At 40.8% G+C, this 26150-nt stretch overlaps 1 protein-coding gene across 1 annotated transcript in view; it reads right to left on the reverse strand.

The window, feature by feature from the left end:
* Positions 1–18219, reverse strand: part of LOC128644306 (anaphase-promoting complex subunit 1-like) — a gene marked incomplete at both ends in the record, with an annotated part of 51193 nt that extends 32974 nt beyond the window's left edge. Inside the window, one exon of the mRNA XM_053696973.1 lies at positions 18133–18219. Within this exon, the coding sequence (XP_053552948.1) occupies positions 18133–18219 (87 nt within the window). The remainder of the gene's footprint in view (positions 1–18132) is intronic.
* Positions 18220–26150: the final 7931 nt, after the last annotated feature.

Genomic DNA, 26150 nt, shown 5'->3' on the forward strand with positions numbered 1-26150 from the left:
TACATAAATTATGTTTTCTTTCATGTAATTAGCAAGAGTCCATGAGCTAGTGACGTATGGGATAATGACTACCCAAGATGTGGATCTTTCCACACAAGAGTCACTAGAGAGGGAGGGATAAAATAAAGACAGCCAATTCCTGCTGAAAATAATCCACACCCAAAATAAAGTTTAACGAAAAACATAAGCAGAAGATTCAAACTGAAACCGCTGCCTGAAGTACTTTTCTACCAAAAACTGCTTCAGAAGGAGAAAATACATCAAAATGGTAGAATTTAGTAAAAGTATGCAAAGAGGACCAAGTTGCTGCTTTGCAAATCTGGTCAACCGAAGCTTCATTCCTAAACGCCCAGGAAGTAGAAACTGACCTAGTAGAATGAGCTGTAATTCTCTGAGGCGGAGTTTTACCCGACTCAACATAGGCAAGATGAATTAAAGATTTCAACCAAGATGCCAAAGAAATAGCAGAAGCTTTCTGGCCTTTTCTAGACCCGGAAAAGATAACAAATAGACTAGAAGTCTTACGGAAAGATTTCGTAGCTTCAACATAATATTTCAAAGCTCTAACAACATCCAAAGAATGCAACGATTTGTCCTTAGAATTCTTAGGATTAGGACATAATGAAGGAACCACAATTTCTCTACTAATGTTGTTGGAATTCACAACTTTAGGTAAAAATTCAAATGAAGTTCGCAACACCGCCTTATCCTGATGAAAAATCAGAAAAGGAGACTCACAAGAAAGAGCAGATAATTCAGAGACTCTTCTGGCAGAAGAGATGGCCAAAAGGAACAAAACTTTCCAAGAAAGTAATTTAATGTCCAATGAATGCATAGGTTCAAACGGAGGAGCTTGAAGAGCTCCCAGAACCAAATTCAAACTCCAAGGAGGAGAAATTGACTTAATGACAGGTTTTATACGAACCAAAGCTTGTACAAAACAATGAATATCAGGAAGAATAGCAATCTTTCTGTGAAAAAGAACAGAAAGAGCAGAGATTTGTCCTTTCAAAGAACTTGCGGACAAACCCTTATCTAAACCATCCTGAAGAAACTGTAAAATTCTCGGTATTCTAAAAGAATGCCAAGAAAAATGATGAGAAAGACACCAAGAAATAAAAGTCTTCCAGACTCTATAATATATCTCTCGAGATACAGATTTACGAGCCTGTAACATAGTATTAATCACAGAGTCAGAGAAACCTCTTTGACCAAGAATCAAGCGTTCAATCTCCATACCTTTAAATTTAAGGATTTCAGATCCTGATGGAAAAAAGGACCTTGTGACAGAAGGTCTGGTCTTAACGGAAGAGTCCACGGTTGGCAAGAGGCCATCCGGACAAGATCCGCATACCAAAACCTGTGAGGCCATGCCGGAGCTACCAGCAGAACAAACGAGCATTCCTTCAGAATCTTGGAGATTACTCTTGGAAGAAGAATTAGAGGCGGAAAGATATAGGCAGGATGATACTTCCAAGGAAGTGATAATGCATCCACTGCCTCCGCCTGAGGATCCCGGGATCTGGACAGATACCTGGGAAGTTTCTTGTTGAGATGGGACGCCATCAGATCTATTTCTGGAAGTTCCCACATTTGAACAATCTGAAGAAATACCTCTGGGTGAAGAGACCATTCGCCCGGATGCAACGTTTGGCGACTGAGATAATCCGCTTCCCAATTGTCTATACCTGGGATATGAACCGCAGAGATTAGACAGGAGCTGGATTCCGCCCAAACCAAAATTCGAGATACTTCTTTCATAGCCAGAGGACTGTGAGTCCCTCCTTGATGATTGATGTATGCCACAGTTGTGACATTGTCTGTTTGAAAACAAATGAACGATTCTCTCTTCAGAAGAGGCCAAAACTGAAGAGCTCTGAAAATTGCACGGAGTTCCAAAATATTGATCGGTAATCTCACCTCCTGAGATTCCTAAACTCCTTGTGCCGTCAGAGATCCCCACACAGCTCCCCAACCTGTGAGACTTGCATCTGTTGAAATTACAGTCCAGGTCGGAAGCACAAAAGAAGCCCCCTGAATTAAACGATGGTGATCTGACCACCATGTTAGAGAGTGTCGAACAATCGGTTTTAAAGATATTAATTGAGATATCTTCGTGTAATCCTTGCACCATTGCTTCAGCATACAGAGCTGAAGAGGTCGCATGTGAAAACGAGCAAAGGGGATCGCGTCCGATGCAGCAGTTATAAGACCTAGAATTTCCATGCATAAGGCTACCGAAGGGAATGATTGTGACTGAAGGTTTCGACAAGCTGCAATCAATTTTAGACGTCTCTTGTCTGTTAAAGACAGAGTCATGGACACTGAATCCATCTGGAAACCCAGAAAGGTTACCCTTGTCCGAGGAATCAAAGAAGTTTTTGGTAAATTGATCCTCCAACCATGATCTTGAAGAAACAACACAAGTCGGATTGTATGAGATTCTGCTAAATGTAAAGACTGAGCAAGTACCAAGATATCGTCCAAATAAGGAAATACCACAATACCCTGTTCTCTGATTACAGACAGAAGGGCACCGAGAACCTTTGTAAAATTTCTTGGAGCTGTAGCTAGGCCAAACGGCAGAGCCACAAACTGGTAATGCTTGTCCAGAAAAGAGAATCTCAGGAACTGATAATGATCTGGATGAATCGGAATATGTAGATATGCATCCTGTAAATCTATTGTGGACATAAAATTCCCTTGCTGAACAAAAGGCAAGATAGTCCTTACAGTTACCATCTTGAACGTTGGTATTCTTACATAACGATTCAATATTTTTAGATCCAGAACTGGTCTGAAGGAATTCTCCTTCTTTGGTACAATGAAGAGATTTGAATAAAACCCCATCCCCTGTTCCAGAACTGGAACTGGCATAATTACTCCAGTCAACTCTAGATCTGAAACACATTTCAGAAATGCTTGAGCTTTTACTGGATTTACTGGGACACGGGAAAGAAAGAATCTCTTTGCAGGAGGTCTCATCTTGAAACCAATTCTGTACCCTTCTGAAACAATGCTCTGAATCCAAAGATTGTGAACAGAATTGATCCAAATTTCTTTGAAAAAACTTAACCTGCCCCCTACCAGCTGAGCTGGAATGAGGGCCGCACCTTCATGTGGACTTAGAAGCAGGCTTTGCCTTTCTGGCTGGCTTGGATTTATTCCAGACTGGAGATGGTTTCCAAACTGAAACTGCTCCTGAGGATGAAGGATCAGGCTTTTGTTCTTTGTTGAAACGAAAGGAACGAAAACGATTATTAGCCCTACTTTTACCTTTAGATTTTTTATCCTGTGGTAAAAAAGTTCCTTTCCCACCAGTAACAGTTGAAATAATGGAATCCAACTGAGAACCAAATAATTTGTTACCCTGGAAAGAAATGGAAAGTAAAGTTGATTTAGAAGCCATATCAGCATTCCAAGTTTTAAGCCATAAAGCTCTTCTAGCTAAAATAGCTAGAGACATAAACCTGACATCAACTCTGATAATATCAAAAATGGCATCACAGATAAAATTATTAGCATGCTGTAGAAGAATAATAATAATATCATGAGAATCATGATGTGTTACTTGTTGCGCTAAAGTTTACAACCAAAAAGTTGAAGCTGCAGCAACATCAGCCAAAGATATAGCAGGTCTAAGAAGATTACCTGAACACAGATAAGCTTTTCTTAGAAAGGATTCAATTTTCCTATCTAAAGGATCCTTAAACGAAGTACCATCTGACGTAGGAATAGTAGTACGTTTAGCAAGGGTAGAAATAGCCCCATCAACTTTGGGGATTTTGTCCCAAAATTCTAATCTGTCAGACGGCACAGGATATAATTGCTTAAAACGTTTAGAAGGAGTAAATGAATTACCCAATTTATCCCATTCTTTGGAAATTACTGCAGAAATAGCATTAGGAACAGGAAAAACTTCTGGAATAACCACAGGAGCTTTAAATACCTTATCCAAACGTTTAGAATTAGTATCAAGAGGACCAGAATCCTCTATTTCTAAAGCAATTAGTACTTCTTTAAGTAAAGAACGAATAAATTCCATTTTAAATAAATATGAAGATTTATCAGCATCAACCTCTGAGACAGAATCCTCTGAACCAGAAGAGTCATCAGAATCAGAATGATGATGTTCATTTAAAAATTCATCTGTAGGGAGAGAAGTTTTAAAAGATTTTTTACGTTTACTAGAAGGAGGAATAACAGACATAGCCTTCTTTATGGATTCAGAAACAAAATCTCTTATATTATCAGGAACATTCTGCACCTTAGATGTTGAAGGAACTGCAACAGGCAATGGTACTTTACTAAAGGAAATATTATCTGCTTTAACAAGTTTGTCATGACAATCAATACAAACAACAGCTGGAGAAATAGCTACCAAAAGTTTACAGCAGATACACTTAGCTTTGGTAGATCCAGCACTAGACAGCGATTTTCCTGTAGTATCTTCTGACTCAGATGCAACGTGAGACATCTTGCAATATGTAAGAGAAAAAACAACATATATATAAAGCAAAATTGATCAAATTCCTTAAATGACAGTTTCAGGAATGGGAAAAAATGCCAAAGAACAAGCTTCTAGCAACCAGAAGCAATGAAAAATGAGACTTAAATAATGTGGAGACAAAAGCGACGCCCATATTTTTTTGCGCCAAATAAAACGCCCACATTATTTGGCGCCTAAATGCTTTTTGGCGCCAAAATGACGCCACATCCGGAACGCCGACACTTTTGGTGCAAAATAACGTCAAAAAAATGACGCAACTTCCGGCGACACGTATGACGCCGGAAACGGAAACAAATTTTTGCGCCAAAAAAGTCCGCGCCAAGAATGACGCAATAAAATGAAGCATTTTTAGCCCCCGCGAGCCTAACAGCCCACAGGGAAGAGTCAAATTTTTGAAGGTAAGAAAAAATGATTAAATCAAATGCATTATCCCAAATATGAAACTGACTGTCTGAAAATAAGGAAAGTTGAACATTCTGAGTCAAGGCAAATAAATGTTTGAATACATATATTTAGAACTTTATAAACAAAGCGCCCAACCATAGCTTAGAGTGTCACAGAAAATAAGATTTACTTACCCCAGGACACTCATCTACATGTTTGTAGAAAGCCAAACCAGTACTGAAACGAGAATCAGCAGAGGTAATGGTATATATAAGAGTATATCGTCGATCTGAAAAGGGAGGTAAGAGATGAATCTCTACGACCGATAACAGAGAACCTATGAAATAGACCCCGTAGAAGGAGATCACTGCATTCAAATAGGCAATACTCTCCTCACATCCCTCTGACATTCACTGCACGCTGAGAGGAAAACCGGGCTCCAACTTGCTGCGGAGCGCATATCAACGTAGAATCTAGCACAAACTTACTTCACCACCTCCATCGGAGGCAAAGTTTGTAAAAACTGAATTGTGGGTGTGGTGAGGGGTGTATTTATAGGCATTTTGAGGTTTGGGAAACTTTGCCCCTCCTGGTAGGAATGTATATCCCATACGTCACTAGCTCATGGACTCTTGCTAATTACATGAAAGAAAAGCTATTTTTATGTATAACCCCCCCCCCAAAAAAAAAAAAACAACAACAAAAAACAAAGGGTGCTTAGAAACTACTAAAAGTATTATTATTTATTATAAACGCATGTTAAAATCAATCAGGCATCATCCTGATAACCTAGCTCCTTTTTGGAGGGCAATTGAGAATTTTCTCCAACATCTAACTGGTAAAGATATACCTCTTTTCCCTGAATTAGCCCTACTCTATATCACTCCGCTAAATTTACTTGCAAAACAAGACACTCTTAATTCCATATTGACCTGAATAAAGCCAGGTCCATTATTGCTCAACGATGGAAGTCCCAATCTGCTCCAACAGAGCAGGAATGGCTCAATAGAACAAATGAGCTCCTCATTCTGGAGAAATATAGTTTTTATAAAAAGTTAGATGTGTTCTATGTAGGGTTGCACCGATACTAGTATCAGTATCGGTACTGATACCAAGTACTTGCACCAGTACTTGTACTCGTGCAAATGCTTTGATACTTAAACAGATACCCATGTTCCCATTTAATTTTAAGTTGGAATGGAGACTAAAAATTGTTCACTTCTGTTCTGCCAATAAAAATTGCTGTTATTGTATTTTGTACGTTTGAAAGGAGTGCTTCAAAAGCTGCTACTATACAGCTGGAAGCCTACCTAGGAGAGATCTCTGTACCTCATTCAGACAAACTCCTGAAGTACTGGGCAGTTAATAAACTGAGATTTAATGGCCCAAAAACAGAATTTATGCTTACCTGATAAAGTACTTTCTCCAACGGTGTGTCCGGTCCACGGCGTCATCCTTACTTGTGGGATATTCTCTTCCCCAACAGGAAATGGCAAAGAGTCCCAGCAAAGCTGGCCATATAGTCCCTCCTAGGCTCCGCCCACCCCAGTCATTCGACCGACGGACAGGAGGAAATACATATAGGAGAAACCATATGGTACCGTGGTGACTGTAGTTAGAGAAAATAATTCATCAGACCTGATTAAAAAACCAGGGCGGGCCGTGGACCGGACACACCGTTGGAGAAAGTAATTTATCAGGTAAGCATAAATTCTGTTTTCTCCAACATTGGTGTGTCCGGTCCACGGCGTCATCCTTACTTGTGGGAACCAATACCAAAGCTTTAGGACACGGATGAAGGGAGGGAGCAAATCAGGTTACCTAAACGGAAGGCACCACAGCTTGCAAAACCTTTCTCCCAAAAATAGACTCCGAAGAAGCAAAAGTATCAAATTTGTAAAATTTGGCAAAAGTGTGCAGTGAAGACCAAGTCGCTGCCTTACATATCTGGTCAACAGAAGCCTCGTTCTTGAAGGCCCATGTGGAAGCCACAGCCCTAGTGGAGTGAGCTGTTATTCTTTCAGGAGGCTGCCGTCCGGCAGTCTCATAAGCCAATCGGATAATGCTTTTAAGCCAAAAGGAAAGAGAGGTAGAAGTCGCTTTTTGACCTCTCCTTTTACCAGAATAAACAACAAACAAGGAAGATGTTTGTCTGAAATCTTTTGTAGCCTCTAAATAGAATTTTAGAGCACGGACTACGTCCAAATTGTGTAACAAACGTTCCTTCTTTGAAACTGGATTCCGACACAAAGAAGGTACAACTATCTCCTGGTTAATATTTTTGTTAGAAACAACTTTAGGAAGAAAACCAGGCTTAGAACGCAAAACCACCTTATCTGCATGGAACACCAGATAGGGCGGAGAACACTGCAGAGCAGATAACTCTGAAACTCTTCTAGCAGAAGAAATTGCAACTAAAAACAAAACTTTCCAAGATAGTAACTTAATATCTATGGAATGTAAAGGTTCAAACGGAACCCCTTGAAGAACTGAAAGAACTAGATTTAGACTCCAGGGAGGAGTCAAAGGTCTGTAAACAGGCTTGATCCTAACCAGAGCCTGAACAAATGCTTGAACATCTGGCACAGCTGCCAGTCTTTTGTGTAGTAAGACAGATAAAGCAGAGATCTGTCCCTTTAGAGAACTTGCAGATAATCCTTTCTCCAAACCTTCTTGTAGAAAGGAGAGAATTTTAGGAATTTTTATCTTATTCCATGAGAATCCTTTGGATTCACACCAACAGATATATTTTTTCCATATTTTATGGTAAATTTTTCTAGTTACAGGTTTTCTGGCCTGAACCAGAGTATCTATAACCGAATCTGAAAACCCACGCTTTGATAGAATCAAGCGTTCAATCTCCAAGCCGTCAGTTGGAGGGAGACCAGATTTGGATGTTCGAATGGACCCTGAACAAGAAGGTCCTGTCTCAAAGGTAGCTTCCATGGTGGAGCCGATGACATATTCACCAGGTCTGCATACCAAGTCCTGCGTGGCCACGCAGGAGCTATCAAGATCACCGAGGCCCTCTCCTGATTGATCCTGGCTACCAGCCTGGGAATGAGAGGAAACGGTGGGAATACATAAGCTAGGTTAAAGGTCCAAGGTGCTACTAGTGCATCTACTAGAGTCGCCTTGGGATCCCTGGATCTGGACCCGTAGCAAGGGACCTTGAAGTTCTGACGAGACGCCATCAGATCCATGTCTGGAATGCCCCATAATTGAGTTATTTGGGCAAAGATTTCCGGATGGAGTTCCCACTCCCCCGGATGGAATGTCTGACGACTCAGAAAATCCGCTTCCCAATTTTCCACTCCTGGGATGTGGATCGCAGACAAGTGGCAGGAGTGATCCTCCGCCCATTGAATTATTTTGGTTACTTCTTTCATCGCCAGGGAACTCCTTGTTCCCCCCTGATGATTGATATATGCAACGGTCGTCATGTTGTCTGATTGAAACCTTATGAATTTGGCCTTTGCTAGTTGAGGCCAAGCTCTGAGAGCATTGAATATCACTCTCAGTTCCAGAATGTTTATCGGGAGAAGAGACTCTTCCCGAGACCATAGACCCTGAGCTTTCAGGGATTCCCAGACCGCGCCCCAGCCCACTAGACTGGCGTCGGTCGTGACAATGACCCACTCTGGTCTGCGGAAGCTCATTCCCTGGGACAGATGGTCCAGGGTCAGCCACCAACGGAGTGAATCTCTGGTCTTTTGATCTACTTGAATCATTGGAGACAAGTCTGTATAATCCCCATTCCACTGTTTGAGCATGCACAGTTGTAATGGTCTTAGATGAATTCGTGCAAAAGGAACTATGTCCATTGTTACAACCATCAATCCTACTACTTCCATGCACTGCGCTATGGAAGGACGAGGAACAGAATGAAGCACTTGACAAGAGCTTAGAAGTTTTGATTTTCTGACCTCTGTCAGAAAAATCCTCATTTCTAAAGAATCTATTATTGTTCCTAAGAAGGGAACTCTTGTCGACGGGGACAGAGAACACTTTTCTTTGTTCACCTTCCATCCGTGAGATCTGAGAAAGGCTAGAACGATGTCCGTATGAGCCTTTGCTTTTGACAGGGACGACGCTTGTATTAGAATGTCATCCAAGTAAGGTACTACTGCAATGCCCCTTGGTCTTAGAACCGCTAGAAGGGACCCTAGCACCTTTGTGAAAATCCTTGGAGCAGTGGCTAATCCGAATGGGAGGGCCACAAACTGGTAATGCTTGTCCAGAAAAGCGAACCTTAGGAACTGATGATGTTCTTTGTGGATTGGAATATGTAGGTACGCATCCTTTAGATCCACGGTAGTCATAAATTGACTTTCCTGGATGGTGGGTAGAATCGTTCGAATGGTTTCCATTTTGAACGATGGTACCCTGAGAAATTTGTTTAGGATCTTCAAATCCAAAATTGGTCTGAACGTTCCCTCTTTTTTGGGAACTACGAACAGATTGGAATAAAATCCCATTCCTTGTTCCTTTATTGGAACTGGGTGTATCACTCCCATCTTTAACAGGTCTTCTACACAATGTAAGAATGCCTGTCTCTTTATTTGGTTTTAGGATAAGTGAGACCTGTGGAACCTTCCCCTTGGAGGTAGTTCCTTGAATTCCAGGAGATAACCTTGAGAAACTATTTCTAGCGCCCAAGGATCCTGAACATCTCTTGCCCAAGCCTGAGCAAAGAGAGAGAGTCTGCCCCCCACTAGATCCGGTCCCGGATCGGGGGCTACTCCTTCAAGCTGTTTTGTTAGCAGTGGCAGGCTTCTTGGCCTGCTTACCCTTGTTCCAGCCTTGCATTGGTTTCCAGGCTGGTTTGGGTTGTGAGGCATTACCCTCTTGCTTAGAGGATGCAGAATTAGAGGCTGGGCCGTTTCTGCGAAAGGGACGAAAATTAGGCTTATTTTTAGCCTTAAAAGACCTATCCTGTGGAAGGGCGTGGCCCTTTCCCCCAGTGATGTCTGAAATAATCTCTTTCAATTCTGGTCCAAATAAAGTTTTACCTTTGAAAGGGATGTTAAGCAATTTTGTCTTGGATGACACATCCGCTGACCAAGACTTTAGCCAAAGCGCTCTGCGCGCCACGATAGCAAACCCTGAATTTTTCGCCGCTAATCTAGCTAATTGCAAAGCGGCATCTAAAATAAAAGAGTTAGCCAATTTAAGTGCGTGAACTCTGTCCATAACCTCCTCATATGGAGTTTCTCTAATGAGCGACTTTTCTAGTTCCTCGAACCAGAACCACGCTGCTGTAGTGACAGGAACAATGCATGAAATTGGTTGTAGAAGGTAACCTTGCTGTACAAAAATCTTTTTAAGCAAACCTTCCAATTTTTTATCCATAGGATCTTTGAAAGCACAACTATCTTCAATAGGAATAGTAGTGCGTTTGTTTAGAGTAGAAACTGCCCCCTCGACCTTGGGGACTGTCTGCCATAAGTCCTTTCTGGGGTCGACCATAGGAAATAATTTCTTAAATATAGGGGGGGGGAACGAAAGGTATGCCGGGCTTTTCCCACTCCTTAGTTACTATGTCCGCCACCCGCTTGGGTATAGGAAAAGCGTCGGGGGGCACCGGAACCTCTAGGAACTTGTCCATCTTGCATAATTTCTCTGGAATGACCAAGTTGTCACAATCATCCAGAGTAGATAACACCTCCTTAAGCAGTGCGCGGAGATGTTCTAATTTAAATTTAAATGTCACAACATCAGGTTCAGCTTGATGAGAAATTTTTCCTGAATCTGAGATTTCTCCATCAGACAAAACCTCCCTCATGGCCCCTTCAGATTGGTGTGAGGGTATGACAAAACAATTATCATCAGCGCCCTCTTGCTCTTCAGTGTTTAAAACAGAACAATCGCGCTTTCTCTGATAAGTAGGCATTTTGGATAAAAGATTTGCTATGGAGTTATCCATTACAGCCGTTAATTGTTGCATGGTAATAAGTATAGGCGCACTAGATGTACTAGGGGCCTCCTGCATGGGCAAAACTGGTGTAGACACAGTAGGAGATGATGTAGTATCATGTTTACTCCCCTCATTTGAGGAATCATCTTGGGCAATATTATCTGTGGCAGTACTGTCCTTACTTTGTTTGGACGCTATGGCACAATTATCACATAAATTTAAATGGGGAGACACATTGGCTTTCATACATATAGAACATAGCTTATCTGAAGGTACAGACATGTTAAACAGGCTTAAACTTGTCAACAAAGCACAAAAAACGTTTTAAAATAAAACCGTTACTGTCTCTTTAAATTTCAAACAGAAAACACTTTATTACTGAATATGTGAAAAAGTATGAAGGAATCGTTCAAAAATTACCAAAATTTCACCACAGTGTCTTTCTAGAAGCTTTTTCAGTGATTTTTAGATCCTCACACATGCATCTGCATGCCCTGCTCTCAAAAAACAACTGCGCAGTAATGGCGCGAAAATGAGGCTCAGTCTATAACTAGAAAGGCCCCCTGACTGAAAAAGGTGTCTAACACAGTGCCTGCCGTTTTATAAACGTTCCCCAAGATTATAAATGCCAATTGTTAGCCTAAATCTGAATAATATGCCCAAATAAAGCAATCGATTTAGCCCATAAAAATGTCTACCAGTTTTTTAGCCCATATTAAGCCCTTTATTCTGTTTGTTTGACTAAGAAAATGGCTTACCGGTCCCCATGAGGGGAAATGACAGCCTTCCAGCATTACACAGTCTTGTTAGAAATATGGCTAGTCATACCTTAAGCAGAAAAGTCTGCTAACTGTTTCCCCCAACTGAAGTTACTTCATCTCAACAGTCCTATGTGGAAACAGCAATCGATTTTAGTTACTGTCTGCTAAAATCATCTTCCTCTTACAAACAGAACTCTTCATCCTTTTCTGTTTCAGAGTAAATAGTACATACCAGCACTATTTTAAAATAACAAACAATTGATAGAAGAATAAAAACTACATTTAAACACCAAAAAAACTCTTAACCATCTCCGTGGAGATGTTGCCTGTGCAACGGCAAAGAGAATGACTGGGGTGGGCGGAGCCTAGGAGGGACTATATGGCCAGCTTTGCTGGGACTCTTTGCCATTTCCTGTTGGGGAAGAGAATATCCCACAAGTAAGGATGACGCCGTGGACCGGACACACCAATGTTGGAGAAAATATCTTTCTGCCCCATAAAGTAGTGTGAAAAGTGAAAGACTGTTCAAATGTCCTAACTGATAAAAGAAATTAAAGCTGAACATGCAGAGATGATTCTGTTCCTTAAAAAGAACTTGCCACTAACTTTTGAAAAATGTATTCTAATTGCTAGATTGCCTGTTATACTGCTAGTTCTCATCTTGCACAATTATGCTCAAAACATACTGTATACTCTGAGGAACATCCTTAGCTTATATAATTGCAGGAAGAGTGTTCATAGGACCAATTAAGTTAATTCCTATGAACACTCATCCTACAATTATATGACAAGATTTAGATTACATTTGATTGGTAAGTGTTACCAATGCTCTGTTCACATTTCCAACTCCATAGACTTTAATGGAGTTGGACATGTAATGAGAGCATTGGTAAAGCTTACCAGTCAATGTAATATATCCCATAGTGTTGTCCCCATGATTAAACGGTGCACTGTTATATTTTTTTTACTGTAATGCACTTTCAGTTGGTTGTGATTTTACATTTCTTATGTATTGTCATTAGTAATATATTTTATTGTAATATTTTTATTTATAAACATGTTCTGTGAAATTTCTTCAAGTTTTTAAAACTTTGTGACAACAAGCAAAGAAACCTGTTTTATTCTTTCATAATGTCTTTTGAGTTACAGTTCTTCATAATTATAAAAAAGCTATCTTAAATCAGTCTGTATTGCGCTTCTATTGGGCACAGTATAAAAGGAACTTCAGATAGTAGGGTATCACAAGATGGGGGGATGCCCGTTCCTCTACACTTTCATAATCCCTTATGTATGGCATCTTTTTATATGTTCCTGAACTTTCCACCGCCTACTTCCCTATTTTTCTCTGTAGTAGTCTATACCTGCTGCATTTTTTCCTATCATTACTCACTCTACTTGCTTTGTTATACTAATTATTCAAACTTGTTGAATATGATTAACTTTGACCATTATTGTCTTAAGGGACAGGCCCCCCATAATGCAATAATGCTCACTTGCTTTCACAATCTCAGTTTACTTGTTATTTACGTTGCGGTTTGTTTAAAAACATAATTTAAGCTTACCTGATAAATTTATTTCTCTTGTAGTGTGTTCAGTCCACGGGTCATCCATTACTTATGGGATATATTCTCCTTCCCAACAGGAAGTTGCAAGAGGATCACCCAAGCAGAGCTGCTATATAGCTCCTCCCCTCACATGTCATATCCAGTCATTCCACCGAAACAAGACAAGAAAGGAGAAACTATAGAGTGCAGTGGTGACTGGAGTTTTAATTAAAATTTAGAACTGCCTTAAAAAAAGACAGGGCGGGCCGTGGACTGAACACACTACAAGAGAAATAAATTTATCAGGTAAGCATAAATTATGTTTTCTCTTGTTAAGTGTGTTCAGTCCACGGGTCATCCATTACTTATGGGATACCAATACCAAAGCTAAAGTACACGGATGATGGGAGGGACAAGGCAGGAACATTAAACAGAAGGAACCACTGCCTGTAGAACCTCTCTCCCAAAAACAGCCTCCGAAGAAGCAAAAGTGTCAAATTTGTAAAATTTTGAAAAGGTATGAAGTGAAGACCAAGTTGCAGCCTTGCAAATCTGTTCAACAGAGGCCTCATTCTTAAAGGCCCAGGTGGAAGCCACAGCTCTAGTGGAATGAGCTGTAATTCTTTCAGGGGCCTGCTGTCCAGCAGTCTCATAGGCTAAACGTATTATGCTACGAAGCCAAAAAGAGAGAGAGGTGGCCGAAGCCTTTTGACCTCTCCTCTGTCCAGAATAAACGACAAACAGAGAAGAAGTTTGCCGAAAATCTTTAGTTGCCTGTAAGTAGAACTTCAGGGCACGGACTACGTCCAGATTATACAAAAGACGTTCCTTCTTTGAAGAAGGATTAGGACATAATGATGGAACAACAATCTCTTGATTGATATTCCTGTTAGAAACTACCTTAGGTAAAAACCCAGGTTTAGTACGCAGAACTACCTTGTCTGAATGAAAAATCAGATAAGGAGAATCACAATGTAAGGCAGATAACTCAGAGACTCTTCGAGCCGAGGAAATAGCCATCAAAAACAGAACTTTCCAAGATAACAGCTTAATATCAATGGAATGAAGGGGTTCAAACGGAACACCTTGGAGAACTTTAAGAACTAAGTTTAAGCTCCACGGCGGAGCAACAGTCTTAAAAACAGGCTTAATCCTAGCTAAAGCCTGACAAAAAGCCTGAACGTCTGGAACTTCTGCCAGACGTTTGTGTAAAAGAATAGACAGAGCAGAGATCTGTCCCTTTAACGAACTAGCAGATAAACCCTTTTCTAAACCCTCTTGTAGAAAAGACAATATCCTAGGAATCCTAACCTTACTCCATGAGTAACTCTTGGATTCACACCAATATAAATATTTACGCCATATCTTATGGTAAATTTTTCTGGTAACAGGTTTCCGAGCCTGTATTAATGTATCAATAACCGACTCCGAGAAACCACGCTTTGATAGAATCAAGCGTTCAATCTCCATGCAGTCAGCCTCAGAGAAATTAGGCTTGGATGGTTGAAAGGAACCTGAATTAGAAGGTCCTGCCTCAGAGGCAGAGACCATGGTGGACAGGACGACATGTCCACTAGGTCTGCATACCAGGTCCTGGGTGGCCACGCAGGTGCTATCAGAATCACCGATGCTCTCTCCTGTTTGATCTTGGCAATCAGTCGAGGCAGCAAAGGAAACGGTGGAAACACATAGGCCATGTTGAAAACCCAAGGGGCTGTTAGTGCATCTATCAGCACCGCTCCCTGGACCTGGATCCGTAACAAGGAAGCTTGGCGTTCTGGCGAGATGCCATGAGATCCAGTTCCGGTTCGCCCCAACGAAGAATCAGTTGGGCAAAGACCTCCGGGTGAAGTTCCCACTCCCCCGGATGAAAGGTCTGGCGACTTAGAAAGTCCGCCTCCCAGTTCTCCACGCCTGGGATGTAGATCGCTGACAGGTGGCAAGAGTGAGACTCTGCCCAGCGAATTATCTTCGAGACTTCTAACATCGCTAGGGAACTCCTGGTTCCCCCTTGATGGTTGATGTAAGCCACAGTCGTGATGTTGTCCGACTGAAATCTGATGAACCACGATCCTTCAGGGAGTTCCAGACTGCGCCCCAGCCTAGTAGGCTGGCATCTGTTGTTACAATTGTCCAATCTGGCCTGCGAAAGGTCATTCCTTTGGACGGATGGACCCGAGACAACCACCAGAGAAGAGAATCTCTGGCCTCCTGGTCCAGATTCAGTAGAGGGGACAGATCTGAGTAATCCCCATTCCACTGACTTAGCATGCATAATTGCAGCGGTCTGAGATGTAGGCGCGCAAATGGCACTATGTCCATTGCCGCGACCATTAAGCCGATTACTTCCATGCACTGAGCTACTGACGTGCTTGGAATGGAATGAAGGACACGGCAAGCATTTAGAATTTTTGATAACCTGGACTCCGTCAGGTAAATCTTCATCTCTACAGAATCTATAAGAGTCCCTAGAAAGGGGACCCTTGTGAGTGGTAATAGAGAACTCTTTAGCTAGCTTAAGTGCTTTAAGCTTGTTCATAATCTCATCCAATGGTGCTGTGCGAATAGCCTCTTCCAGAGACTCAAACCAGAATGCCGCCGCAGCGGTGACGGGCGCAATGCATGCAAGGGGCTGTAATATAAAACCTTGTTGAACAAACATTTTCTTAAGGTAACCTTCTAATTTTTTATCCATTGGATCTGAGAAAGCACAACTATCCTCCACCGGGATAGTGGTACGCTTAGCTAAAGTAGAAACTGCTCCCTCCACCTTAGGGACCGTCTGCCATAAGTCTCGTGTGGTAGCGTCTATTGGGAACATTTTTCTAAATATCGGAGGAGGGGAAAAAGGCACACCGGGTCTATCCCACTCCTTGTTAATAATCTCTGTAAGCCTTTTAGGTATAGGAAAAACGTCAGTACACACCGGTACCGCAAAGTATTTATCCAGCCTACATAATTTCTCTGGGATTGCAACCGTGTCACAATCATTCAGAGCCGCTAACACCTCCCCTAGCAATACACGGAGGTTCTCAAGCTTAAATTTAACATTTTAAATTTCTGAATCCGGTCTCCCTGGATCAGATCCGTCACCCACAGAATGAAGCTCTCCGTCCTCATGTTCTGCAAATTGTGACGCAGTATCGGACATGGCTCTCGTGTCATCAGCACGCTCTGTCCTTAACCCAGAGCGATCGCGCTTGCCTCTTAACTCAGGCAAGTTAGATAATACTTCTGTCATAACATTAGCCATATCTTGCAAAGTGATTTGTAAGGGCCTTGATGTACTTGGCGCCACAATATCACGCACCTCCTGAGCAGGAGGCGAAGGTACTGACACGTGAGGAGAGTTAGCCGGCATAACTTCCCCCTCGTTGTCTGGTGATAATTTCTTTACCGGTAAAGACTGACTTTTATTTAAAGTAACATCAATACAATTGGTACACATATTTCTATTGGGCTCCACATTGGCTTTTAAACATAATGAACAAGCAGATTCATCTGTATCAGACATGTTTAAACAGACTAGCAATGAGGCTAGCAAGCTTGGAAAATACTTTCAATAAATTTACAAGCAATATAAAAAACGCTGCTGCGCTTTTTAAAACCACAAAAAAACTGTCATAGTTGAAATAACAATGAACTAATTCAGTTATAGCAACCAAATTTTAACAGTAAATGTATGAAATTAGCAGAGGATTGCACCCACTAGCAAAAGGATGATTTAACCCCTTAATACCCAAAACGGATAATCAATTTAACAGTTAACGTTTTTATCACAGTCAAACACACTGTCACAGGTCTGCTGTGACTGATTACCTCCCTCAAAAATAAATTTTGAAGACCCCTGAGCTCTCTGGAGACGTCCTGGATCAAGGAGGAAGAAGCAGGAAGACTGTGATTGAATTTTAACTGCGCAACAAAAACAAAAAAACAAAAAAAAAAGGCCCCTCCCACTCATATTACAACAGTGGGAGACCTGATTTAACGGTTTCTATGCAGAAATATACGTTAGCCATGTGGAAAAAAATCATGCCCCAAAAGATTTATCACCAAGTACCTCACAAAACGATTAACATGCCAGTAAACGTTTTAAAAACAAACATTTCAAATGTTATGTAAAGTTATCACTAAGCCTGCTACCAGTCGCTTCTACTGCAGTTAAGGCTCATACATTATTTCAGTATTAACATTATTTTCTCAGTCAAATTCCATTCCCTAGAAAATAACTCTACTGCGCATACATTTATCAGCCTGATACCAGTCGCTACTACTGCATTTAAGGCTGTACTTACATCATATGGGTATCAGCAGTGTTTTCTTAGTCAATTCCATTCCTTAGAAAATATTTTACTGCACATACCTCATTTGCAGGGGACCCCGCATGCTATTCCCTTTTCTGAAGTTACCCCACTCCTCAGAATGTACGAGAACAGCCAGTGGATCTTAGTTACGTCTGCTAAGATCATAGAAAACACAGGCAGATTCTTCTTCTAAATACTGCCTGAGAGAAAAAACAGCACACTCCGGTGCCATTTAAAATAACAAACTTTTGATTGAAGAATAATTAAGTAAAAAAACTCCTAACTCCTCTCACGACCTCCTTCTTTGTTGAGAGTTGCAAGAGAATGACTGGATATGACATGTGAGGGGAGGAGCTATATAGCAGCTCTGCTTGGGTGATCCTCTTGCAACTTCCTGTTGGGAAGGAGAATATATCCCATAAGTAATGGATGACCCGTGGACTGAACACACTTAACAAGAGAAAAGGTATGTAACATGATTATCTTTAATGAAATAACTAATAAATAAATAAATAAATAAATAAAATCAAACAGGCATAATACATACACATATTTTGGCCATGGTGCAGCCTTAATCAAGTCTATATCAGCTAGTGAATAGAACGTACTTACTAATACAGCTGTATTTGTTTCAAATTATGATTTAAGAGGTTTTACGGGCAAGACGGCGTGATTTGCAGCATTTTCCCTTTAATATCAAGCATGTGCTTACCTGGCCCATATCAGCAGTTGCTTTGCAAAAGTAGTCAGCAAATGATAGCAGGGCTGGATCGGATGTGAAAGCAGATATCGCCTCCGGCTGACAAAAAGAAAGCAAAAATGACTCATTTGATTTGTTATTTATTGTAAAGCTCTTTCAATAATAAAAAAGAATAATCAATAACCTTAATTTATAGTAAAAGAGCTCATAATTCAGCTTATTAATTTAGATAGGTATAAAGTGCAATAACACTTTGTAAAACTGTTACACAATTCTGACTTTGATTTCTATTTTTGCAAAAGGGCTTGCATTAATTAATTTGAATATTATATTTCCAAGATAAACTACTATTAAAAAAGGGAACATAACAGAAAAGATTAAAGTAAAAAACACACTAGGGAGGATTATCAAAAAGAGTCTAAAAATCCCCCCTATTGATATCCCTTTATATATTAGATGAGACAATCCGTAGATCAAACTAGACTGTTTACAAACAAAAAGCAATAGGGCGAATGTGAACATTAATCCAGCGTTGCCGTTTATTTCCAACAGTAAATAGCATTTACCTGATTTGTATAGATAGCAAGGAGAAGAAAAACTCTATTAGTAAGGTCGTCAGCTCAGTATAAATGTCCAATCTCATCTATTTATTTATTTTCCCTTGTGCTCAATTTTTTTTTATAAGCCATTATGGTATGAGCAGAGATGTGTTTTGTTTATAGACTAAAAATGGAACATGGAATATATCATCTTTTATTTCACAGTAAATGTGTAGCAGTGAAGTCCAAAGGAGGAAAACCTATGTAACTATATTAACATGTATATACAAAAAACAGTGCTACAAATACAGATCCAATAATATATTTATGTTTAAAAATACGAGATAAAAAAAAAAAAAAGTATAAATCCGGAAATTCAAAATCCAAACTTAATTCTGAAATACAGACTTTTAAATTAATATTTTATTAAAAATAAAATGTTAAAAAAACATTTCCCCCCAAATCTGCAAATAGTCTATATATATTTTAAACAAAAACTTTTACCTTGCTGATTACAGTACTGTACTATCTTTCTGAGGGTACTAAGTATACAAAAGTAGCTTGGGTATTGAATTTTAGCCAAAAAGAGTAGTCTTAGTGGCTTTTCGACCCCTGCACTTACCAGTATACAAAGCGAATAAGGAAGAGGATTGCTTAAAATTCTTGGTAGTATGAAGATAGAATTTTAATACTCGCACCACATCCAAATTGTGTAACAAACGTTTCTTCTGAGGAGGAGGATTAGGACAAAAAAAAGGAACTACAATTTCCTGATTGATATTGCGGGTAGAGACAACCTTAGGTAGAAAACCTAACTTTGTATGTAAGACAGCTTTATCCGCATGGAAAATAGGGGGAAAAAGGGAGGATGGCACTGTAAGGCAGATAATCAAGAAACTCTGCAAGCAGAAGAGATAGCTAGATAGCTAACAAAAACAAAACGTTCCAGGGCAACAATTTAATGTCGACAGAATGCATAGGCTAAAACAGAGCGTGTTGAAGAACAAGATTAAGGCTCCAGGGGGGAGCAACAGGTTTAAACACAGGCCTAATCCTAACAACGGCCTGAACAAAAGACTGACATTCAGGAAGGTTAGCAAACCGTTTATGAAACAGAAAGAGCAGAAATCTGCCCCTTGAGAGAACAGGCCTACAAACCTTTCTCCAAACCTACTTGGAGAAACAAAGGAATCCGAGGGACTTTCACCTTGTGACAAGGGAAACCTCATTCCTCGCACCAAGCCAGATAGGTGAGCCACACCTTGTGATAAATATGACGAGTAACCAGCTTATGAGCCTGAATCAGAGCATCAATGACTCTGAGAAAAACCTCTTTTGGACAGTACTAGGTGTTCAATCTCTACGCAGTCAGCCTCAGAGACTCTAGATTTTGGTAAAGAAACGGACCTTGAAGAAGAAGGTCCTCCCGCTGAGGTTACCTACAAGGAGGAGATGAGGACATCTTCACGAGGTCTGCAAACCAAGTTCTGCATGGCCACGCTGTTAGAATCACTGAGGCCCACTCTTGTTTGACGCAGGCGATCACCCGGGGAAGGAGAGCAAATGGAGGAAACAAATAGATAAGCTTGAATCTCCACAGAACCGCTAACGCGTCCACCAATGTTGCTTGAGACTTGCTGGACAGTTTGGTATTGAGACAAGACGCCATGAGTTCTATCTCCGGAACTCCCCACCTGAGAGTTATCTCGGAAAAAACTTCCTGATGAAGAGACCACTCCACAGGATGGAAGGTTCATCTGCTTAGGTTGTCTGCTTCCCAATTGTCCACCCCGGTATATGAATGGCCGAGATGTGGCAATTGCAGGACTCTGCCCACTAAAGGATGTGAGACACACCTCTCATTGCCAGGGAACTTGTCGTTTCCCCCTGATGTTTGATATAGGCTACAGATGTAATGTTGTCTGACTAGAATCTGATAAAGCGGACAGAACGAAGTTGAGGCCACGCCATCAGAGCATTGAAGATGGCCCTCAGTTCCAGAATGTTGATGGGAAGGGAAGACTTAGCGAACAGGTTCCCCGTGCCCTCAAGGAGCCCCAAACAGCACCCCAGCCAATTAGACTGGTATCCATTGTCACAAACTTTAAATGATCCTTGTGGATCGGAACATGTAGGTATGCCTCCTTCAGATCTATAGTGGTCATGAATTGACCCTTCTGGACTAACAGAAAGGATGGATCTGATTGTCTCCATCTTGAAGGAATGAACCTTCAGAAACTTGTTGAGACACTTTAAATACAGAATGGGACAAAAAGCTCCCTTTTTCTTGGGAACAACAAAGAGATTTGAATAAAACCCCTGACCCTGATCTGAGGGGGGCACTGGAACATTCAACCCCATGGAAGCTAGGTCTCTTATGCAATTTAAAAAGGCTGTCTTCTTTTCTGGTTTTGAAAAAAGCCTTGACAGAAGGAATCTGCCTCTTGGAGGTCGAGATCAACAACCTATCTAGTACCCGTGGGAAACTATGTATAAGACCCAGGGGGGTCCTGAACATCCCGCAACCAAGCGTCCCGGAAAAAGGATAGTCTGCCCCCTATACACTCCGATTCCAGGTCGGAGCTACCCCTCCATGCAGATTTGTTGTCAGCGGAGGGCTTCTTGGACTGCTTGCTCTTGTTCCAGGATTGACTAGGTATCCAGGTATTTTTAGATTGGTCCGACTTGGAGGAGGCAGAGGATCTCTGTCCCTAGTTAGTATGAAAGGGATGAAAATTTCCCAACTGGCGACCCTTAGAGCTAGATATCTTGTCCTGAGGGAGGAAGGCACCATTCCACCCGGTCACAGTGGAAATAAAAGAATTAAGGCCTGGACCAAATAAAATCTTCCCCTTAAACGCTAAGGAAAGAAGTCTTGATTTAGAGACCATATCAGCTGACCATGATTTTAGCCAGAGAGCTCTCCCTGAAAGGACAGCAATGCCGGAAGACTTAGCATTAAGATGGATGATCTGCATGATAGCATCACAAATAAAACAATTGGCTGTCTTGAGGGCCTTAATCCGATCCTGGATGTCCTCCAATGGAGTCTCAACTAGCACCATCTCAGATAAAGCGTTGCACCAGAAGGTTGCGGCTGTAGCGACCACCGCTATGCCCGCAGCAGGTTGAAAGAGCAGGCCCGATTGATTAAACAGTCTCCTTAAGTACCCCTCCATCTTTCTGTCAATGGGGTCTCTGAAGGAGGTACTATCTTTAAGAGGAATAGTTATACGCTTAGCCAGAGCGAAGATGGCACCATCCATCTTGGGAATGGTACTCCATAATTCCAGATGACAGTCAGGTACTGTGAACAGCTTCTTAAAATGATAAGACAGGGAAAAGGGAATCCCTGGATTCTCTCATTCTTTGGAAATAATGTCCACCATGCAAACCGGTCCACCATGCAAACCTCCGGAGCTTTAGGCCTGGTTTGATATACCATATACAGCTTAGGAAGTTTGGTTCCTCAGAAGACTTCGGCTCAGGGACATCCAGAGTCGATAAGACCTCCTTGAGTAAAAAACAAAGATGTTCGAGTTTAAATCCCCTCCGCTATTTGTTTCCTCCACTGAGAGTCAGAAGAGGAGAGTTCACCCTCAGAAGCTACTGAGGAATGATCATCCTCAGAATGCTGAGAGCGACCAACGCAGTCTCCACAGGAGTACTGATTACCCTGTCAGGGGTAACAAGCTTGACCTTTCTCTTGCCTGTTACAGGGAAGGCACTTAACGCAGCAGAAATAGCTGACTGCAGCTGTGCTGCAGTCTACTGGTAGACAAATCACAGAAGAAGACTGTGCTGAAGCACAGGGTAATGCATGTGCAGTGTTAGGAGACAGGGACTGAGGAAAAAGTTGTGGCATATCCTGGAGTCCTGAGAGGTGGAGGGCTCTGAAGAGTTAATTCCCTTAGAGAAAACAGGGATTAACTTAAGAGTCTCTGAATTTAGACTTAAGAACAGAGGACAAGTAAATGAAACAACATTGTGCAGATGGCCAAACCTTGGTCTCCCACAAAACATGCATATATCAGACTGGATAATAGGATATTGACCATCCTCGAAAGAAAAATTTAAATTGTCCTCCATGATTTTGGTATAGGACCCTAACCCGTGTGTGAGATATTAAAAACAAATCCAACCAGGAACACAAACCCCTTACACAGCACCTCTATCCTGCTCTGCACAGTTTATATTCGCAGAACAGCCTTCACTAACAGCTCCCTAAACCTCCAACCACGATGGGAGCTGAAGACAGAGTGAGAGAGTGTGCCTGACAACGTGAAGCGATGCCCTGTAAAGCCCACCCTTGGAAATACAGAGAAAGGGCGCAATAGAAAAGTTTCACACAGTCATAAATCGTCCTCCCGGAAAACATATATAGCCCTTAAAGAAAATAAAGGCTAAGAGCTTTCCATAAAGGATTGCCACATAGATTGTCTCCCACATAATACAGAGGTAAGGTCTGGTCCTCAGAACATACCCTGCTGAAGATAAGTAAATTCCCTACTGCCCTCAAAATGATATCCTGAATAAAGGTTATAACAAAGTGTCCCCAGACCGCTTTATGAGGGCAAAGTGGTGCCAGATGGACACCATAAGTCCCCCTTTCCACTGATGTGTTAATATAACATAGGTCCCCATAGGGAAAGGTCTAGATATAAGTATAAAGGACTTACCCTCCAGGGTCTCTGCTGTGGAGCAGACACGGCACCTTCAGGTCTAATAGTATCATCCATTTCTGACAGGGACCCGAGACATAAAGGAAAGCAGTGTAAGCTTACACCTGTTTCCAGAAGGGGTGCTAGCAAATATACTCTGGAAGGAGGCTAGAGAAGCTTCCCTGAAATATCCAGAAGCTAACTTTTACCACAACTCTTACTAAGTGGATTGCATGGTTACTTTCAAAACCCCAGTCCTGTCTTGCAAGGAAACCACCCATTAAAGGACTTAAAGGGACAGTGAACACCAGAATTTTTGCTGTTTTAAAAGATAGATAATCCTTTAATTACCCATTTCCCAGTTTTGCATAACTAACAGTTATAATAATACATGTTTTACCCCTGTGATTACCTTGTATCTAAGCCTCTGCAGACTGCCCCCTTATTTTAGTTATTTTGACAGACTTGCATTTTAGTCAATCAGTGTTCACTCCTCGGTAAATTCACATGCATGAGTTCAATGTTATCTATCTGAAACATGAAATAACGCCCTCTAGTGGTGAAAAACTGTCAAATGCAGAGGCGGCCTTTAAGTTCTAAGAAATTTCAACTAAGAATACCAAGAGAATAAAGAAAAATTGGTGATGAAAGTAAATTGGAAAGTTGTTTAAAATTACATACTCTATCTGAATCATGAAAGTTTTTTTGGGACTTGACTGTCCCTTTAAGATTCAATTTCTTCAGAGCATGTTCTCTGCCTAACTCATTTTAGTAAACAAGGCAAAGACTTAGTGGGGAATTAGGGGAATTTGGCTGGGGTGTCTATGCCCACTCCTGGTGGCCAGGTGTTGTATTTCCAACAGTAATGAATTAATTCATGGACTCTCTCTGCCAATAGAAATTGAGAAACCAACTGACACACACATAAAAAATAGCTGTTTCACACATATTATTGTTACATTACAGTTCTTTTGACTTAACCCCTTTGTATGGTGTGTAAAGGAAATAATGTACATGTTTTAAATGGCTAATATTTTTAACGTATTGTTTCTTTTCAATATTTTTAATTATTGATCGAGAAAGTACTGTTTTCCGTTTAGGAAAGATAAACATCTGAAATCAAGAACAACACTATTAGTAAAAATATAGTTATAGTGACCCTTTAAACAAACTCTTCTTTTATAACCAACGCATGAGTTAGAGTCACCTAAGGAGAAATTAACATTATCAAAAACGAGGGGAATTAAAGGAATAGTCTAATCAAAATGAAACTTTCAGGATTCAGATAGAGCATGCAATTTTAAGCAACTTTCTAATTTACTCCTATTAACAATTTTTTATTCGTTCTTTTGGTATCTTTATTTGAAAAAGCAGGAATGTAAGCATAGGAGCCGGCCCATTTTTGGTTCAGCGTCTACCCAAGCAAGCGCTACCCAAGTGCTGAACCAAAAAAAAAAAAAACATAATTTATGTAAGAACTTACCTAATAAATGAATTTCTTTCATAGTGGCAAGAGTCCATGAGCTAGTGACGTATGGGATATACATTCCTACCAGGAGGGGGCAAAGTTCACCAAACCACAAAATGCCTATAAATACACCTCCCACCACACACAAACTTTAGTTTAACGTATAGCCAAGTAGTGAGGTGTAAAAAGGAGTAAAAAAGCATACAAAAAGAGGAACTGGAAAAAATAATGTGCTTTCACATTATAAAAAACATAATTTATGTAAGAACTTACCTGATAAATTCATTTCTTTCATATTAGCAAGAGTCCATGAGCTAGTGACGTATGGGATATACATTCCTACCAGGAGGGGCAAAGTTTCCCAAACCTCAAAATGCCTATAAATACACCCCTCACCACACCCACAAATCAGTTTAACGAATAGCCAAGAAGTGTGGTGATAAGAAAAAAAGTGCGAAAGCATATAAATAAGGAATTGGAATAATTGTGCTTTATACAAAAAAATCATAACCACCACAAAAAGGGTGGGCCTCATGGACTCTTGCTAATATGAAAGAAATGAATTTATCAGGTAAGTTCTTACATAAATTATGTTTTCTTTCATGTAATTAGCAAGAGTCCATGAGCTAGTGACGTATGGGATAATGACTACCCAAGATGTGGATCTTTCCACGCAAGAGTCACTAGAGAGGGAGGGATAAAATAAAGACAGCCAATTCCTGCTGAAAATAATCCACACCCAAAATAAAGTTTAATGAAAACATAAGCAGAAGATTCAAATAGAAACCGCTGCCTGAAGTACTTTTCTACCGAAAACTGCTTCAGAAGAAGGAAACACATCAAAATGGTAGAATTTAGTAAAAGTATGCAAAGAGGACAAAGTTGCTGCTTTGCAAATTTGATCAACCGAAGCCTCATTCCTAAACGCCCAGGAAGTAGAAACTGACCTAGTAGAATGAGCTGTAATCCTTTGAGGCGGAGTTTTACCCGACTCGACATAGGCATGATGAATTAAAGATTTCAACCAAGATGCCAAAGAAATGGCAGAAGCTTTCTGGCCTTTTCTGGAACCGGAAAAGATGACAAATAGACTAGAAGTCTTTCGGAAAGATTTAGTAGTTTCAACATAATATTTCAAAGCTCTAACAACATCCAAAGAATGCAACGATTTCTCCTTAGAATTCTTAGGATTAGGACATAATGAAGGAACCACAATTTCTCTACTAATGTTGTTGGAATTCACAACCTTAGGTAAAAATTCAAAAGAAGTTCGCAACACCGCCTTATCCTGGTGAAAAATCAGAAAAGGAGATTCACAAGAAAGAGCAGATAATTCAGAGACTCTTCTGGCAGAAGAGATGG

The sequence above is a fragment of the Bombina bombina genome, unplaced genomic scaffold (assembly GCF_027579735.1).
Source record: "Bombina bombina isolate aBomBom1 unplaced genomic scaffold, aBomBom1.pri scaffold_1021, whole genome shotgun sequence".
NCBI lineage: Eukaryota > Metazoa > Chordata > Amphibia > Anura > Bombinatoridae > Bombina > Bombina bombina.